Source organism: Bufo bufo, chromosome 1 (assembly GCF_905171765.1).
Source record: "Bufo bufo chromosome 1, aBufBuf1.1, whole genome shotgun sequence".
Classification (NCBI taxonomy): Eukaryota; Metazoa; Chordata; class Amphibia; order Anura; family Bufonidae; genus Bufo; species Bufo bufo.
Window position 1 is genome coordinate 295,909,202 of NC_053389.1, and position 20,675 is coordinate 295,929,876.

The following is a 20,675-nucleotide window of genomic DNA, read 5'->3' on the forward strand; positions in this document are numbered from 1 at the left end:
ACCCATAATGCTAGATGAAGAATTCCTGTCACCTCCTAGGCCGTTCCCACCTCCTTACCAAGAGACTCACCCCAGGGATCCTGGGAGGCGTAATAGAGATCGCAAGCGGCCCGTGTGTACATACTGCAAAAAGCTGGGACACACAGAATCCAGTTGCTGGCAGTTAAACGGGCAACCCCTGAGGCTGAGGACCACCCCTCGGGAGGTAGAACACTAGGTCCAGAGGATCCAAATTGGATGCCACGTTATGTAGGATCCCATCCTAAAATCAATATAGAGATCAACGGGGTCCCCTTTGAAGCCCTATTAGATACTGGGTCTCAGGTCACTACTATTCAGCTGCCTGCATTTGAAAAGTTCTGGGACACCAACCAGTTGACCCAACCGCCTGAATCCTGGGTGGAAATTATCGCCAGCAATGGCAAACCAGTAAAGATTCATGGATACTGGGAACCCACCCTGCAGGTGGGAGAAGTAACCCTGCCTCAACAGGGAGTGATCGTAGTACAGGCCGGTGACAGAGGAGGACATCCTGTCATTCTAGGCACCAATGTCTTCAAAAACTGTTATTCAGAAATACTTGCTGTATTACATCAGACTTTGCCCACTGCTTCCTCTGCATCCAGGAGGGTGATTCAAAAGACTATTACTGTGTTAAGTGCCCAACAGAGGTTTGCTAATGGGAAAGGAGAAATTTGTACTGCCAGGATTAGTGATATTAAGCCTGTGACTTTGCCTCCTAATTCTCAAACTCTTTTATGGTGTCGTGCTGTCCTGGGAGTCCAAGGCCAAGATTATCCAGCTCTGGTGGAACCAATACAGATGGAGGATTACCCTTATGTGAGAGCTGCCAAGTGCCTGGTGAACGTCTCCCAAGGTAAAGTACCTGTCCGTCTGATTAACCTGAGCAATCATCCTGTTGCGCTTACTAAGCATTGCCGTGTTGCCCAGCTGTCCCAGGTGTCCTTCCAAGACATCATTCGTCTTCCAGTGACAGAGAAGCCGCCAGCTGCAGACAGCGGATGTTCGCCGGTGACCCAGCCACAAGTGCCCTGGTGGGAAGAGCTCCATGTGGGGGACGAGACTACCCCCCAACATCAACAAGAAGGGATCCTACAGCTGGTCAAAGAGTACCACCAGGCGTTCAGTAAGCATGCTACTGATTATGGGGAGGTGAGTGCCATACAACACACCATACCTACTGGCTCTCATCCTCCTATCAAGGAGAGATACAGACCCTTACCACCTACTTCATATCAGACTGTAAAAGAAATGATCCAAGAGATGAAAGACTCTAATGTAATCCGGGACAGCCGTAGTCCGTGGGCTGCACCCCATGTCCTTGTAAAGAAGAAGGACGGTGGTATCCGTTTCTGTGTGGATTATAGGAAAATTAATCAAATAACCCACAAAGATGCATACCCACTGCCCCGCATTGAGGAGTCACTAACTGCTCTGGGCTCCTCTGCCTATTTCTCCACATTGGACTTGACCAGTGGCTACTGGCAAGTACCCATGGCCCCTGCAGATAGGGAAAAGACTGCTTTCACTACTCCCATGGGCCTGTTTGAATTCAATTGTATGCCGTTCGGGCTATGTAATGCCCCAGGAACTTTCCAGAGACTAATGGAGCGGTGTTTGGGTCACAAAAACTTCGAAACAGTGCTGCTGTATCTAGATGACGTCATTGTGTACTCAAAAACATATGAAGACCATCTAAAACATTTGGCAGAAGTATTTGAAATCCTTATCAAATATGGCTTGAAAGTAAAGCCATCCAAGTGTCACCTGCTCAAACCTGCAGTAAGATACCTGGGGCATGTGGTCAGCGGAGAGGGAGTGTACCCTGACCCTGATAAATTAGCAGCTGTCCGTAATTGGCCGGTTCCTACTACCGTCAAAGAGGTGAGGAGTTTCCTTGGTTTTGCCGGCTACTATAGACGTTTTATCCCCCATTTTGCTCAAATAGCTGATCCTATCCAGGAACTCTTGAGGGGGCAACCCAAAAAGAGTCCTAGAACTCCTGTGCCCATTGAGTGGAATGAGGAAAGAGAGATAGCGTTCCAATTGCTAAAAAAGAAACTGACCGAGCCTCCCGTGTTAGGTTACCCAGATTATAGCAAGCCTTTCCATCTTTATACCGATGCTAGCAAGCGAGGCCTGGGAGCTGTGTTGGCCCAGATCCAAGAGGGAAAAGAGAGAGTGATCGCTTATGCAAGCCGCTCCCTGAAAGGAGCTGAGAAAAATGACCAGAATTATAGTTCCTTCAAACTAGAGTTCCTGGCATTAGTGTGGGCGGTGACAGAAAAATTCAAGGATTATCTAGCCGCCACCCCGTTCATTGCATTCACTGACAATAACCCTCTGGCACATCTAAATACAGCTAAATTGGGGGCCTTGGAGCAGAGATGGGCCTCTCGCCTTGCCAACTATAATTTCTCTGTAAAGTATCGTGCTGGACGTACTAATGATAATGCTGATGCTTTATCCAGGCTTCCCACAGAGACAGCTCCTGATGATGTGCGAGATGCTTGGGAAGATGTAGAGATGCCGGCTTTCTATAACAAATTTGCTCAACAGGATCAAGCTCGAGCTACCAATAACAGAGCTGCAGTTCCTTCACCCTCCAGTAGGCCTGATCCTAAAGAAGAAAGGTGGGTGAAACTACAGTCTGAAAGTAGAGTGCTGGGTGAGTTGTTGGACTTCATTACTAGTGGCAGAGCCCCTGAGAGGATTCGGCGTAAGAGTGCAGATCCTGAGCTCATCAAACTGTGGAGACAGCGCCATCAACTCTTCCTACAAAAGGGCCTATTGCTACGGAGAAGCCTAGACCCAGTGTCCAACGAGAGAGTGCACCAGATTCTCATACCCCGACGAGATGCAGGTATGGTGTTGGAGATGTACCACAATCAATCTGGTGACTTTGGGGTCCAAAAGACTGAAGCTACTATCCGCCAGCGGTTTTACTGGGTGGGCATGAGAGAAGACATGGAGAAGTGGTGTCGGGAGTGTGTAGCCTGTGCCTTAAGACGAAGTGAGCACCATGATCAGAGGGCACCACTGAGACCCATTGTAAGTACCCGTCCTCTTGAACTTGTCGCCATCGACCATGTGAAACTGGAGCCTAGTCGCTCAGGGTATGCTTATGCCATGACTATTATTGATCATTTCACAAAGTTTGTTGTAGCAGTGCCTGTGAGAGACCAGACAGCCAAGACTACAGCCGAAATGTTCTGGAAACACTTCCTCCTGCCTTATGGATGTCCAGAAAAGATCCTCACCGATCAAGGACCTGCCTTTGAGTCCCATCTGTTCCATGAACTGTGCCGCTTACACAACTGTAAGAAGATCCGGACCACGGCCTACCATCCTCAAGGTAACGGATTATGTGAAAAAATGAATCAGACCTTGATAGAGATGCTGAGGGCCGTGCCTCCTGAGAACAGAGGAGATTGGCCCAGTCTGTTGCCACAGCTCATGTTCACATACAATCATACCATACATTGTTCCACCGGGTATACCCCTTTTTACTTGATGTTTGGGCGCCAAGGGACATTGCCTGCTGATCATTCATTGGACATACACGTACCTGATTGCATTAACCCATTACCTAACACCGGCTGGGTTGCTGAACATCAAAGGCGATTGAATACAGCCAAAGCCATTGTTCAGGAGCGTATGGACTATGCTAGGGACCGACAATAGAGAGACTATGATCAAGCAGTCCATGCAGAACCCTTGACAATAGGGGCCGTGGTATGGTTAAAGAATAACCGCCGTACCAGTAAACTGGACAGTAAATGGGAGCGAAGTCCCTATGTTGTCACTGCAATCCCAAATGTTGGAACTCACACTTATGAGATCACCCGGGAAGGCAAGGGATCCCAAATTGTACACCGAAACCGGTTAAAGCTCTGCCTGACACCAGAACCCAGTGCCGAGAGTTCTGGATCTGAATATCCTGTGTCAGAGTCAGCAATGCAGCCCGAGGATCCTATGCAGGCTGTCAGTAATCTAAGATATGACGCTGATCCCATGCATTGGCTTCTGACACCGTGGCTGAACTTGTTGGTGCCCGCTCCAGCACCTACTGTATCTTCACCTCCAGAAGAGCTGGTTCAAGATGCCCCGGATCCAGTTCCCCCTCTAGTGGATCTAATTGTTCCAGTTGTTCCAGTTGTTCCTGACCAAGATCTCCCTGATGGAGACCCTCCTGTTGCTCCTCTCTCTTCCACCTTGTTGCTAAGGGAAGAGGAGACCCCTGTTTTGAGAAGGTCTACCCGGATGACCAGGGGACGCCCGCCAGTCCGTTTAGGGGACTTTGATTATTCTGGTGGTGTCTCCTCCCAAACAGTTGCCACTGGCAATACCTTACTTGACATTTGTGCGCAAGAATGGACTCCTCCACGTGAGCCCTTGCCTGTGATACACCCACAGGAAACTCCTGGGTAGTTCCGTTTTTATACTGTTTTATCTATTTTGCTGTTCTATTATGGACTTATTCATTGTCATGGACTATCCTGGTTATAATGTTACGCTGTGCCAGGTCAGCGCCCCAGTTCCATTCACTTTCCTGAAGAGAAGAGAACGACGCCCCTTGTCACTACCCTTCACCTTTGCCAATTGGACCTAATATGAATGTAAATGCAGATGAATTACATGTATGTATGCCTGCATGTCTCTTTTTTCTGTTTCAGGTAGAGATTCCAGTTGGGCGAGCCCTGATGGAGTACGAGGTCGTACTCAGCTTAAAGCAGTGGGGTATGTAGTGTACGGGGACTGTAATGCCCGTCACTACAAAAGTGTCACTTGGTGTTCTGTCGTCCCTCCTTAATTATGGGGAAGTTAGTATATTTCATTTTTATAAATTGTCGTGTAATGCAATGCTATGTATTTCCCTGTTACTATGAAACTTGCATGTACAGGCCTGCTAGGGGTGTCATTCCAGCTTCTAGTCACTAGAGGGAGCTAGAGAGCCCTAGTTTATATAAGGCCCAGTCAGGGAAGTGAAAGGGAGTCTAGTCTAAGTGTCTGTCTAAAGCTGCAGCCTGTAGTCTGAAGCTGGAGCTTAGACTATGTCAGAGACAAGTCCAGGCCTGAAGCCTGCGGACCAGGAGAGGGTATTGCAGTCCCTGTAACCGGGTTCCGAATCCAAGGAGAAGGTTCCCCTCCTGAATATATATATATGCAGAAGCAGGAAGACCACTGTTCAGAAACTTCTAGAGCCTGAGGAAGCTGAGAGGGAGACAGAGGCAAAGCGCAGAGAAGCAAGAGGTACTCAAGATAACAGAGGAGGTACTTTATAAAGCTAAAACCAAGGATATACGCCAGAGTTAAGGTATTGGGCCTTGGAGAAGATTTGCTATGTTCCAGGATCAGTCAGAGATAGAGTGCAAGCTCCTGTACTGCAAGTCCTGTGTGTTTAACACTCTGTAGTCACCTTGCTCAATCTGTATTGCCTGCATCGACCGTATTGAAAAATCAACTGTATGCAAAGGAACTGTGCTTCCGTTAATGTCTCTATGAAAACTACTAAAGTTGGAGTTCTGTTTTAACATCACGGTGTTCCTCATTTATTCCTGCTATCAGCAAACGGCGTGCCACCGTTTAATTGGCACTGGCGTCACGAACATTTTCTACCATCACCTGCCCTTGCAGAGAGTCAGCCGTCTCAGGTTAGTGTCATTGCACTACTACACCCAGAAACTCTATTACACACAACTTGAGTACGCTGCATAGGACATGTCCTATCTTTTGTGGTGTGGAGCACAGACCCGGAAGCTCCCACGGACATCCGGGTCCGTCCCTCCGCACCGCAAAAGATAGAACATATCCTATCTTTTGCTGCCTCTTGAATTTAGTGGATCTGCACCGCCATGTGGAGTGCACACAGCCAGTGCCCGTGTTTTCCGGACCCGCGGTCTGTAGTCCACAACACGAGCATGGCAGCACCACGGTCTTGTGAATGTAGCCTAAGGCTATTTTGTATCCCTGTTCGATACACATTTTTTGCAGATTGCACACAGACCCATTCATTTTTATGGGTCCGCATTTCTATGGATGTGCTGCCTGCGCCCGTGTGTTCATTCCGCAAAAAGATAGAACATGTCCTATACTTGGCTGCAAAATGCAGACCACGGACCCATTTACTTTGCAAAAAAATGTGGATGAAGCTGATGTTCTATGATATCAGTATGAGGTACCCTGAAATTGAGTCACGAAAACTAAAGCGAAATGTGGGTTACCTTTAAAATATAACTTTTAATGATATATTTGTAAAATAAATGCCCAAAGTGCAATTAAATGAGCGGGATGTATATGCACCCCGATGTGGGGTAGGTAAGTGGTGTTTCTAGGGAGGGGTAAGGTAAGGGGGGGGCAGGGGATGCTGGGTCTCTGCCCCTACTACACACCCTAGTTAAAGAGCCCTTATCCTAGTCAACCGCACACCTCCTATGCCGTCCCTATATCCTTCCCTAGACAGTGCACTGACTGCCCAGCTTCGTCCTGAAGGGGAAGGGAAGAGAGGGGAGGGATCTCTAATTCACCAACCTATCTACACAAAAAGTTGTGCTCCCAGGTCCCTGGGACACAACTAGTCTATGCAGCGCTTGGATAGTGAAACCCTGCGTCCTGCATAACAAACTGTTCAGGTGTCACGGTCCGTGAAACACCCGGCAAACATACTGTGAGATTACTGCTGAAAATAATGCTACACAAGACACCATATGGCAGCCCGACGCGTTTCTCTGGTATTTATCAGTTCATCATGGGCCTTAACACATTAATGTCAGCACCAATATACTCGACTCACCCTCTGGTGGAGGCGGGTCAGTATAGACTTCACAACAAACCAGGCAGTAATCAATAGCGAAAACAGTTTCAATGTTAATCAAACTTCACAACCTCCCAATGGCAGTGTGCCACAACTACATAGGGGGGTCTGGACAAAGAGGTTACTTACCTTTGGGAGAAAACAATCAGTGGACTTGTTCCCAAGATTCCAGGCCTGCTTCCTGTTCCCTGCTGGCCTGACAGCTGGATCCCACGTATGGCAGTACTGCTCCGACAGCCGGCACAGCTGCACTATTTAAAGCCGCCTGCGCTGTCAGAGGATCGCCCATCCATCCGATCACATGATCCATCACGTGACCACAACGTCATGGTCACGTGGGACACTATGTGATCGCAGGTCCTGCGACCACACTGCATCGGAGTAGAGTGTATGGGGAGGCAATCAAAGTGAGGGGAATGCTAGAGATAATCGAGCCACGCTTGCCTCTCCCATATACAGGGGTCTCACACGGAGGTGTTAATTATTAACCCCCGTGGGAAAGGAGCGGTCGTTATTAGGCCAGGATTCACTTGACGGGCGGCGTGTCCCCGCACCTTAATATTGTGTTAGGAATTCAAATCCATATTAGGGGCGCCGCTGTGCCTCACCCAATGGTGCCAACAGCGTTGCCCAGAGTATTTAAGTGCCAGTGGAGATGAACAAGGCTAAGAACTCAATTCATTCACATTGTCCCCTACCTATTACATAGGGGTAAAGCTGATGCATTCAATCATCTCAAGATATTTCCCAGCGGGAATATATCTCCATAGTAGAAATAGGCAAAATGGAATAAGCCTATACAGGTAGCTGCGCAGGAGGCATGGGGTTAGTTCAAATGAAGCAACCAAATGAGAGCTTTTTAATTCAAAGATCCACCAGGTCTCACTTTGCAGGATCTTTTGGTCCCAGTCGCCCCCCCTAGGTGGGGGTAGGACAACCTCAATGCCTATAAATCGGACCTGTGAATAATCTCCACCATGGACAGATGTCACATGGCGCACCAGGGGGGTATCTCTTCCTTGACGTAAATCCCCCAGATGTTCTCCTATCCTCCTGCGCAGCTCCCGTCTCGTTTTGCCAATGTATTCAAGGCCACAACCACATTACGCCCGGTATATCACCCCTCTTGTGCGACAATTCACAAATTGTTTAATGTCATACGTTTTGTTAGTCACATGGCTCTTGAATGTATGTCCCTGCCTAATATACGGGCATGCGACACATCCACTGCAGTGATATGATCCCCGCAGTGGTCTCAGCCACGTGGTTGGCGCCATGGTTGTGCTCGAGTAGTGGCTGTGTACCACATAATCCCGTATATTACGTCCTCTACGGTAGGTTACTTGAGGGTCACCATTTTGGCGATATCTGAGTCGAGCAGAAGGGTTCCCCAGTGCCTCGTCAGAATTTTTTTGATCTCTTCCACCCCCATATCGTATGTACCAATCAAGCGTATCACCTTCTTCTCGCTACTAGGATCCATGTGGATGCAATAGGCCCGTGCGATCAGAAGTGAGTGCTCTTTGGTACTCCTTTCTCAGCACATGGTCCGGGAATCCCTTTGCCAGAAATCTCTGACGAAGGTCCCCTGCCTGTTCCTTGAACTGCCGGATGGTAGAACAATTCCTTCTCATCCGAAGGTATTGTCCTTTGGGGATCCCTCGTTTTAGTGGCCCTGGATGGTAACTATCCCACTCAAGAAGGGAGTTAGTGGCCGTCGGTTTTCTAATGGTTTCCGTGCAAATTTCACCCTCAGGTCCTTTATCAATCCGGATGTCAAGGAAAGGCAGGGACTGTATAGATGTCTCATGTGTAAATCGCAAACCCATATTGTTCACATTGAGGGTCTCCACCAGATATGAGAAGGTGCTCACCGACCCCCACCAGATAATAAAGATGTCATCAATATATCTGGCCCACATCACCACAGATACGGTGAGTGGGCTAGCGGGGGTTAGTGAACACCACCTCCCTTTCCCACCAGCCCAGGAACTAATTTGCATACAATGGGGCACAAGGACTCCCCATCGCAGTGCCCCTGAGCTGGTGGTAATAGGATCCATCAAAGACAAAGTAATTGCATGCGGATGAAGCCTTATTAAGAGTCCTGCCCTTTTTAACAGATTTTAACAGAACACATCTCACTCCAGTGAAAACTAGAAAACTGGTGTGAGAAATGCCAGTCCTAATAAATGCCAATCCTTGAGTAATAGCACCTGAGAACCTGTCTGATGTCCCCTGCCCACATGCTGCAGGACTAGATGGCAGGTTGTGTATGTGGAAGAGCTCAGTACGTCTTCATTGTACACAATATGACTTTAGAATCCACGGCCAGGATACACTTGTGAATACAAATGAATTTCATTCTGAGGTATAAAATCCACAACACATCACTTTTAATGCTATTTTATTGTAAGCAAAGACATTTTCAGATTGCAATAGTCTCACAAAAATTGTCTGTATATTGCATGGTGTCTATGTTGTATGGTCTCATCTGAACAGCCTGATCTGAGCTTCTGGTCTGTATTTTGAGATTTTCACCTAAATTGTTTTGGTCCCATGTAAATTATAAATGTAGTGCAGATTTAACAAGCTGCTTCAAGAATGTTATACCTGAGCAATCCAGTATCATAGGTAGACAAAATATACATATAACGTCTTGTAACGTCTCGTAACTTTATTTACTATTCATTTCTTGCATGTTTTGCTTTCAGTTCAAGACTAAAGCTAAATTCAGCATTGTGCTGGACTTATGGTAGTGCAGTTTCATAGCTCAGAAAATAACTATATATTTTAGGCCCCATCTGTAACAGTGGATTAGAAACATCTCAATGTCTGTTTCCAAGACTGGCCAGCAAAGCTTTGAAAGCAGTGATTGCTATGAATGGAGAAGATGTGATGCCTACAAACTACCGGTAAGTATCAGCCAAGTTACCTTATGTAGACTCCTCAATAAGACTTCCTCAATAATAAAAAAGTATAAAACCCTAAGTGTGCAGCGTTAGGGTATGTTCACACGGAGCAGTTAAGGTTTGCTTATTTATTATGTAAACATCGTAAGTGCATCAAAGAACTGCGTGACACTCCCACCTGCTGCAGCCAATGGCTGCACTACTTTACTGCTACATTATGCAACCATTGGATGCCGCAGGTGGGCACGGCCTGGTACCCTTACGCTTTTTTCCGTGCAGTTCTGATGCGGTATCAACCATGTAAACACACTCTAAAGTCTCTTAATCCAGGGAAGCAAAATACTTTTCGGCAGCATAACTTCACAGACGATCCCATTTCTTAGAGGCAGTAATCTTCCAGGCATCGATGCAGTGACAAAGTGCAATCTGCTCCGGAAAGCGTTCTTCCATTTCAGGGAAAGAGACATATTTTTCATCAAGAAGAGGTCCGAGTACGTCTCTTAGGCTGCAATCAAGAATTTCTGACAGTTTAATTAGGGATCCAACAGTCAGATTGAACAAAGAAACCCTAACATTCTTCTCCTAAAAATCAGCTGCAAGTCCCTCTAAGTGCTAAGAAATCTAATATATTTGCTGGTTAAATTCCAGAGAGATGGCCGACTAGTGAGTGCTGCAATTTATTATTTTTAGGTTACTTGGGATCACCTTTTAGATTCATTACAATCACTGGCTCCCCTGCTGCTTTCCTTCCCAAAAATTTAATTTAGGCTACATGCACACAACCATATGTGTTTTGCGGTCCGCAAATTGCAGATCAGCAAAAAAAAACATATATATTTGCATGCGTTATTTGAATACATTCGATGTATGCAACGGTAAAGGTCCTGGCACATAAGCAGAACAAATTTAAAAGGCTCCATGCATTCAACATATACCCAAAAATGTCCTTTTGGCATGTGCTAGGTGTTGTTGCGCCTTCATTTTTCTTCCCTGTATAGGAACACATATCCTGCTTCGCTGTACTGTACAGAGGGATACTTTAAAATAAGTCTCCTGCTCAATATACTCATGCATTTTTTTTTTTTTTTTTTTTTCTTGGCCATCATTATTATGAACCCAGAAAAGCCTTTGAAATGTTACTTACAGCCAGTCAGGTTTGAAATGATCCGCGCTGTGCGGCTTCCTTAGTTTTATGGTGATCATCTCATGCAATTCAAACAAAAAGACATTTGTTCCATTTTGCTCCAGGAAGATATTGAGTTGTTGCCGCCCTTCCTTTCCCACTTCCATCTTATAAGCTTGGTCAACATCAACAAATGGGTCCTAAAAATACAGCAGTAAGGATGATTGAGTCTCCTACATTCATTAGGATGCACTAAGGAACAAAATCTGCTAGTGTAATGAACACTTCAACACAATCTTAGCACAAAGTTACATCTTACTCTTTTAAGGTGTAGAAGATGTGCAGACTTCAGAGCGGTGAGTAACTGCCAGAGTGCAATGGTGTTCTTCAGAAAACAGCGCTTCAATGCCTGCAAACAATACAGAAGATTATATGCAAGATACTTTGCTTTTTTATATTAGAATTACATTTTGCTTCCAACAATACAATCATTAAAAGAAAGTCTCCACCTATCACATGCTCAAAAAGGTTCACACCTGGCAATTAAATAAATATGCAGCTTTTTGCTAAAGTTATGGAGCTCTACAAGCCCCAAAGATTATTTTACCTGAATGGTGCCAGTATACGGTATTGGTCCCTGCCCTTCCAGGTCACAGCTGAATCCTTAGCAATAAAGCAGTAAAAATTGAGTGTAATGGTCCGGTGTGGTTCAGAGTCTTTTATTGCAACTACTTAGGGTAATTGCAAGGCTGAAAACGTAGTCAGGAGGAAGCCAGTGGTCGATGCACAAGATGAGCGTCAGTATTAGAGGAGTAGGCAAATACCGTAGTCAGGACGAAGCCATTGGTCGATGCACAAGATGAGCGTCAGTATTCGCAGCAGAGAAGGAAAGACTAGCTTGACTACAGGCTGAGAGCACAATAATCTCATAAGGCAGGAAGTACAAGGCTGGGTTTAAATAGGATGTTTAATCAGGGAACAGGGTGGAGCAAACCAGGAAGGCGGGAACTGAAACTAGAGGCACAAAGAACTAGGCTTCAGTTCAGCACAGGAGCTGTCCAGAAAGCTTAATAGCTCGGTTGGAAGAGCTGCCGCATGGGACACAGGAGTCCCTGGGTTCAAGTCCTGACATCTAGACAAACAGCATCACATGATTTATATGCATGGGTGGACTAGCCATAGACTCTACAGGGAAATGCCCAGGGAGGGGCCATACAAGCCCCTCTCACTCTGCTGGCCAGTTATGTAAAGATCTGATGCTCTCAGCATTAATTAATGTAGGAGCAACAGGTACTTGTGTACCTGGCCAGTGGCCGCAGGTGCCCTCCAGAATTCAAGTCCTCAGGACCGTCATGCAGTGGGGGCAGCAGTGTTTTGTGCTGCACTGTGGTATTTGGTTTTGCAGAGGCAATATTATTTGCTGCACTGTGGTATTTGGTTCTTCCGGGGCAGTATTTTGTGCTGCACTACGGTATTGTTGGCCCGCCTACATGTTGTCCCTGCCTACTTGTGTTAGCTCACCTTCTTTCAGTTTGGACATGCCTACAACATGCGGCTACTTTACCCCCCCCCCCCCCCCGGGCCACTTTACATTCCCAGTCTGCCCCTGTTTATATATGACTATATGATGACTATGTCCTGATTGATTATGTCCATATTGATTATGGGGGTCCCTGAAGCAACTTCAAGAAGAAAGAGGATACTGTATGGCCTGCCTCATTGCATAGAAGTTATCTTAGCTATGATAAGAGTCTAAAATAATAAATTAGGTAGTTTGTTAGATAATCCACCTAGTTCTTTATTTGGAGACATTGGCTGCTTGAGATGCTGGAAGCTGCCTATTTGTATATAGTGCAGTCACTCTACTTTGCCATGTGCCAATTGTGCAGGGGGTGGGGAAATAGGGGCTGCCTTTTTTTAAGGGTCCTACCAGGGGATTTACCTGTTCCCCTGTAGGCCAGTTCGAGCCTGCTCATCAGTAGTGTTGATCGAGCACCAAAGTGCTCGTGTGCTCGAGTAGAACACTTTGCGATGCTCGGGTGTTCTACCGAGCACAATGGAAGTCAATGGGAAAAACCTAGGCACCTCCTGCTCTGAAGAGGCGAGGGTGTCGGGACTCTAGCTCAGCTTAGGAGTCCCTGCTCTGACTCCATATAAAGCTATATCCATATATGGAGTCAATGCTTCGGGACACCCCAGTGTATTTAAATCTGATTTCTGAAAAGTTTCTGCCGACGTTGTATATTAGAGGCAAGGACCTTATCCACTAAACTGCTAAACTGTGTCAGAAAAACCTCATAGTAGTTTCTGATGTAATTAGTATTCCTTTTCAGCAGAACACTTATTTTATATTTCTGTGTAGGTTAACATGTAACTCTATAGTGTAGTGGTTAACATCCTTGCCTGTAATGTACAAGGTTGTGAGTTTGAATCCTGGCAGAAACATTTTAGAAATAGAGATTACATTTATATATTTTATATATTTTTTTGTAATTGTAAAAAATGTATGGCACAAAATAAATGTGTAATTACAAAAAAAAAATATATATATATATATAAAACAAGGCAGCACTCAAGTGAAAAGGTGGTGACCCAATTTATTTCCCAGGCAACATTTCAGCCCACTCAATGAGGCCTTTGTTAAGCCTTGACAAATGCCTCATTGAGTTGGCAGAAACATTGTCTGGGAAATAAATTGGGTCACCACCTTTTCACTTGATGTCGGAGTGCTGCCTCGCTTTTTGGAATTATTGAACAGTGGAAAAGTTGCCTAACTTCCATGAGGAATTGCACCCTGTCTACATTTGTCTAACTGTGCTGCTGCTCTATTTGTATTTTGTGTGTGTGTATATATCTATATCTATATCTATATATATATATATATATATATATAGATAAAATCATACTTCTGATATATATGAATGCATAATATGTGGGAAACTACTACTGATGTTTTTAGCCATAATATAATTTACATATATTATAATATATTATATATTCTAAATAGATATATAGAACATACAAAAGTTGCATGACTAAGGACTGTAATCTGTGAGTCCGAAACGCGTAGATTGTGTATTACTGTCCTGTGTATGGAAAAATTTTAACCACTGGAATAAAGAATTGGATTTTAAGAGCTGGACCTTTCCATCTTTTTCTCACATTATATATTCTAAATATATAATAATATATGTAAATATATTATGGCTAAAAATATATGTTTAAATTAAATTTAGCCTTCATTTCTGACAGGATTCAAACTCACAATCTTCTACATTACAGCCCAGAATATTAACCACTACACTATAGAGCTGCATGGCCAGTTGCTTTAAAAAAAAAAGAAGAGACTTCTGCTGTATAGGAATACATATTAGTAGTAAGTAGGGATGAGCGAATCCGAACTGTATAGTTCGGGTTCGTACCGAATTTTGGGGTGTCCGTGGCACGGACCCGAACATTTTCGTAAAAGTCCGGGTTCGGGTTCGGTGTTCGGCGCTTTCTTGGCGCTTTTTGAAAGGCTGCAAATCAACAAGCGTCATACTACTAGCCCCAAGAGGCCATCCCAGCCATGCCTACTATTGGCATGGCTGTGATTGGCCAGTGCAGCATGTGACCCAGCCTCTATATAAGCTTGGGTCACGTAGCGCTGCACGTCACTCTGCTGATACAAGCGTAGGGAGAGGTTGCAGCTGCGACGTTAGGGCGAGATTAGGCAGATTAACTCCTCCAAAAGACTTCATTCAGTGATCGATCTACAACTGTGGATCATTGAACTGCTTCTATTCAATTGCTCAGTGTTTTTAGGCTGCCCAGAGCGTTTTTCAGTCACTTTTTTCTGGGGTGATCGGCGGCCATATTGTGGCTTGTGGTGCGCCAGCAGAAGCTACCACCAAGTGCATTTAACCATCAATAGTGTGGTTATTTTTTGCTATATCCAACATCAGGGTCAAGCTTTCATCAAGTGCATTTAACCATCAATAGTGTGGTTATTTTTTGGCCATATACTACATCAGGTGCAGGCTGAGCCTGTGTCACCCAAGTGCATTTAACCATCAATAGTGTGGTTATTTTTTGCTATATCCTACATCAGGGTCAAGCTTTCATCAAGTGCATTTAACCATCAATAGTGTGGTTATTTTTTGGCCATATACTACATCAGGTGCAGGCTGAGCCTGTGTCACCCAAGTGCATTTAACCATAAACAGTGTGGTTATTTTTTGGCCATATACTACATCAGGGGCAAGTTGAGCCTGTCACCCAGCGCCTAAAAAATAGGCCTGACATTTACAGTATATTCATCCAAATCAGTACTGTTTTAGCTGGTCAAGTTATTTTTAGTGACCGTAAAAGCACAGTTTTTGTTCTGGGTTGAAAAACAATTCCCAAATTTGCAATTCTCAAAATTAGTGGTTTCTGCTGTATCAGGCCTACTTTAAATCTATCCCTAAAAGGGTATATTAGATTCAAGGTGCTGATAGGGTCATTCTGAAAAACTTAACACACACGCTACAGTGCAGATACAAGTCTAATTCTGTGATTAAATGTATACCTGTCACACAGCGCCTAAAAAATAGGCCTCACATTTATATTCCTCCAAATCAGTACTGTTTTAGCTGGTCAAGTTATTTTTAGTGACCGTAAAAGCACAGTTTTTGTTCTGGGTTGAAAAACAATTCCCAAATTTGCAATTCTCAAAATTAGTGGTTTCTGCTGTATCAGACCTACTTTAAATCTATCCCTAAAAGGGTATATTAGATTCAAGGTGCTGATAGGGTCATTCTGAAAAACTTAACACACACGCTACAGTGCAGATACAAGTCTAATTCTGTGATTAAACGTATACCTGTCACACAGCGCCTAAAAAATAGGCCTGACATTTATATTCAGCTAAATCTGTCATTACTGGTGTGCCTGTATTAGTGTAATACGGTACCTAAATAGATAGCCAGACAGTGTTAGGCCTCTTTCACACTTGCGTTGTTGGGATCCGGCGTGCACTTCCGTTGCCGGAGGTGCCCGCCGGATCCGAAAAAAACGCAAGTGTACTGAAAGCATTTGAAGACGGAGCCGTCTTCAAAATGCTTTCAGTGTTACTATGGCACCCAGGACGCTATTAAAGTCCTGGTTGCCATAATAGGAGCGGGGAGCGGGGGAGCGGTATACTTACAGTCTGTGCGGCTCCCGGGGCGCTCCAGAATGACGTCAGAGCGCCCCATGCGCATGGATGACGTGATCCATGTGATCACGTGATCCATGCGCTTGGGGCGCCCTGACGTCACTCTGGAGCGCCCGGTGAGCCGCACGGACGGTAAGTATACTGCTCCCCCGCTCCCCGCTACACTTTACCATGGCTGCCAGGACTTTAGCGTCCCGGCAGCCATGGTAACCACTCTGAAAAAGCTAAATGTCGGGTCCGGCAATGCGCCGAAACGACGTTTAGCTTAAGGCCGGATCCGGATCAATGCCTTTCAATGGGCATTAATTCCGGATCCGGCCTTGCGGCAAGTGTTCAGGATTTTTGGCCGGAGCAAAAAGCGCAGCATGCTGCAGTATTTTCTCCGGCCAAAAAACGTTCCGTTCCGGAACTGAAGACATCCTGATGCATCCTGAATGGATTTCTCTCCATTCAGAATGCATTAGGATAAAACTGATCAGGATTCTTCAGGCATAGAGCCCCGACGACGGAACTCTATGCCAGAAGAAAAGAAAGCAGGTGTGAAAGAGCCCTTAGGTGTCTGTAAAAAAAGGCCTGAATTTTAATTCAATACATTGGCCCGAATAATATTTTTCTTATTTTGGTGAACGGTAACAATGAGGAAAACATCTAGTAAGGGACGCGGACGTGGACATGGTCGTGGTGGTGTTAGTGGACCCTCTGGTGCTGGGAGAGGACGTGGCCGTTCTGCCACAGCCACACGTCCTAGTGTACCAACTACCTCAGGTCCCAGTAGCCGCCAGAATTTACAGGGATATTTGGTGGGGCCCAATGCCGTTCTAAGGATGGTAAGGCCTGAGCAGGTACAGGCATTAGTCAATTGGGTGGCCGACAGTGCATCCAGCACGTTCACATTATCTCCCACCCAGTCTTCTGAAGAAAGCGCACAGATGGCGCATGAAAACCAAGCCCATCAGTCTGTCACATCACCCCCATGCAGATCAGGGAAACTGTCTGAGCCTCAAGTTATGCAGCAGTCTCTTATGCTGTTTGAAGACTCTGCTTCCAGGGTTTCCCAAGGGCATCCACCTAGCCCTTCCCCAGGGGTGGAAGAGATAGAATGCACTAACGCACAACCACTTATGTTTCCTGATGATGAGGACATGGGAATACCACCTCAGCACGTCTCTGATGATGACGAAACACAGGTGCCAACTGCTGCGTCTTTCTGCAGTGTGCAGACTGAACAGGAGGTCAGGGATCAAGACTGGGTGGAAGACGATGCAGGGGACGATGAGGTCCTAGACCCCACATGAAATGAAGGTCGTGCCACTGACTTTCACAGTTCAGAGGAAGAGGCAGTGGTGAGACCGAGCCAACAGCGTAGCAAAAGACAAAGAGGGAGCAGTGGGCAAAATCAGAAGACCCGCCGCCAAGAGACTCCGCCTGCTACTGAGCGCCGCCATCTGGGACCGAGCACCCCAAAGGCAGCTTCAAGGAGTTCCCTGGCATGGCACTTCTTCAAACAATGTGCTGACGACAAGACCCGAGTGGTTTGCACGCTGTGCCATCAAAGCCTGAAGCGAGGCATTAACGTTCTGAACCTTAGCACAACCTGCATGACCAGGCACCTGCATGCAAAGCATGAACTGCAGTGGAGTAAACATGTCGGGATTCGAACCTGTGACCAGCCACATCCCAGGCGGTAGCCCTGCTTACTAGGCTACCGTCCTCTCTGGACATTCCTCCCTGAAGCCTATTAGTTAACCTCAGTCTTGCCAAGCCTTGCTCATTACCCTTGATTCCCCACACCTGGTACTTCCCTATTTAAGTCCAGCCCCTTGCACTCCAGTTTGCTGATTATTGAGCTCCTGAGCCTTGATCAAGCTTCTCCTCATCCGCTGCTCCTGCTACAACTGGAAGACCACTGCTGACCAGGAATTGCCTACCGACTACTCTTCTGCTTGACCCTACCTACTGGACTGCTACCACCGTTGCCATCCGGATTGTCTGACTACGCTTACTGCCGCCTGCCCTGACCCACCGCCTGCCTACCGACTACTCTTCTGCTTGACCCTACCTACTGAACTGCTACCACCGTTGCCATCCGGATTGTCTGACTACGCTTACTGCCGCCTGCCCTGACCCACTGCCTGCCTACCGACTACGCCTCTGCCAGACTTCCTGCACCTACTACCTGCCTGCGGTCCTTGCCACTGGGCTCCACTCCTACCTCCAGCCAGCGGTCCTCTGACTCAGGTGAGCCTCAGTACAGGACTGTTACAGAATAATCAGCCACACTATGGAGTCCGCAATGGCCACTCTGCGTAAGCAGGTCTCCGAACTTCAAGATTTTGGTACTACATTTCAGGAGAAATTTGCCCAGCTTCAAGGCGTAGTCCAAAGCCAACAGAGGGAGATTATTGAACTACAGAGGCAACTCCTGGACGTTCGCGGCGCGCCCGCAGACACCCGCATGCCACTCCCATCAAGATTCAGCGGCGACAGACGCCAGTATCGGGGGTTTCTAAACCAATGCCGCATCTATTTTCAGATGTACCCGGCCCCCTTCACCACTGAGAAAAAGAAGGTGCTATTCGTGGTCAATCTCCTGACGGATGAAGCATTAGCATGGGCATCACCATACGTGGAGACTAACAGTCAGCTCCTGGACAACCTAAACAACTTTATCACCGCCATGAGCCAAGTCTTCGATGACCCCAACCGCTGTGCGACAGCCGAGGCGCGACTACATGGTCTGCGGCAAGGGAGACGCTCCGTCGCCGAATACACCGCCGAGTTTCGCCGTTGGGTCACGGACACCACCTGGAACCCAGCGGCACAGAGAAGCCAATTCCGGCGAGGCCTGTCAGAATTAATAAAGGACGAACTCGCCAGAGTTGAGGCCCCGGACGATCTGGATGACTTCATTCAGTTATGCATCCGGATAGATCAAAGACTCTCCGAGAGGAAGAAAGAAAGACTCTGGTCCTCGGACCACAGACCCACTTACTCCTTCTCTTCCACCGCCCAGCGCGACCCCCAGTCAGTAACTGAACCTATGCAGGTTGACGCTCTACGTAGGTCTCTATCCACAGCTGAGAAGGAGAGAAGGCTGGCCGAAAACCTCTGCCTCTACTGTGGTGAGCCGGGTCATTTTGCCATCAAATGTCCTCATAAGATCCGAAAGACTATTGCCGTCACGGAGCTAAAGGAGCAACCACAGACTCCAACCCCGCCAGCAGCCCCGGAAAATAACAACACGGCGGCTCATGGATCCCACTTCATCGTCCCCATCCTCATCGACATTGAGGGGCGACAACTCCCCTGTTCAGCGATGTTAGACTCCGGGGCGGGAGGCAACTTCATGGACCTAACCTTCGCCCGCGAAAAGAACATTCCACTGACAATCAAGGCAGCCCCCGTTGACCTGGAAACCGTCGACGGATCCCCACTCTCCTCGGGGCCGGCCACTCACGAGACCACCGAACTACAACTCCTCATTGAACCTGATCACCGTGAAAAGATCCACTTCTCTCTGATCGCCTCCCCGAAGTTCCCAGTGATCTTGGGCATCCCATGGTTGACCACCCACAACCCCTCGGTGGACTGGGAAACCCGCTGCATACGATTCCCATCCGAGTTCTGCACGCTAAATTGCTCCCACAAACCCGTCCTTCCACCCGAAGACACCACCATCTCAAAACTATCCGTCAAGGATCTGCTACCCCCTCAATACCGTGAGTTCCAGGATGTCTGCGACAAGAAAAACGCAGACAAGCTGCCACCACACCGACCCTATGACTGCCCTATAGAACTGTTGCCCGGGGCCGAAATACCCTTTGGCAGTATCTACTCCCTCTCAGAGCCTGAACTCAAGGCCCTGAAAGAGTACCTGGACGAGGACCTGAGGAAGGGGTTCATCCGGCCCTCCACCTCCCCCGCGGGAGCCCCCTTTTTCTTCGTAGAGAAAAAAGACTCCTCCCTGCGTCCCTGCATAGACTACAGAAAGCTTAATGACATAACCGTAAAAAACCGGTACCCACTCCCACTGATTTCCGAACTCCTTGAGAGACTCCGGGAAGCGAAGATCTTCACCAAACTCGACCTTCGAGGGGCCTACAACCTCGTCCGAATCCGCCCTGGGGACGAATGGAAGACCGCCTTCCGGACACGTTATGGTCATTTCGAGTACCTGGTCATGCCTTTCGGACTCTGCAATGCTCCCGCCACCTTCCAGCACTTCATTAACGACGTCCTCAGGGACATGCTGGATCTGTTTGTAGTCGTTTACCTGGACGACATCTTGATCTTCTCTGAAGACCTCGAGCAGCACCGCGAACACGTCCGCAGGGTACTGCAGAGACTCAGACAGAACTCTCTCTATATCAAGCTAGAGAAATGCGAGTTTGAGCGAACCACCACTCAGTTCCTCGGATACATCATCTCCCCAGAGGGCCTAAGTATGGACCCGGGGAAGGTCCAAGCTGTGATGAACTGGCCCATTCCGAAAAACGAGAAGGAGATACAAAGATTCATTGGCTTCGCCAACTTCTATCGGAAGTTTATCCGGAACTTCTCCAAGGTCATATCACCAATCACCCAACTCACCAAGAAGGCAGTCCCCTTCTCCTGGACACCCGAGGCCCA

General features: G+C 47.0%; 1 protein-coding gene across 1 annotated transcript in view; it reads right to left on the reverse strand.

Annotated features, from left to right (window-relative positions):
- Positions 1 to 9,629: 9,629 nt before the first annotated feature.
- Positions 9,630 to 20,675, reverse strand: part of LOC121008305 (E3 ubiquitin-protein ligase RNF213-like) — a 393,898-nt gene continuing 382,852 nt past the window's right edge. Inside the window, exons 41-43 of the mRNA XM_040440760.1 lie at positions 11,190 to 11,279; positions 10,892 to 11,070; positions 9,630 to 10,252 (exon numbers count right to left, since the gene is read on the reverse strand). Coding sequence (XP_040296694.1) covers positions 10,108 to 10,252; positions 10,892 to 11,070; positions 11,190 to 11,279 — 414 coding nt within the window. The 3' untranslated portion in view covers positions 9,630 to 10,107. The remainder of the gene's footprint in view (positions 10,253 to 10,891; positions 11,071 to 11,189; positions 11,280 to 20,675) is intronic.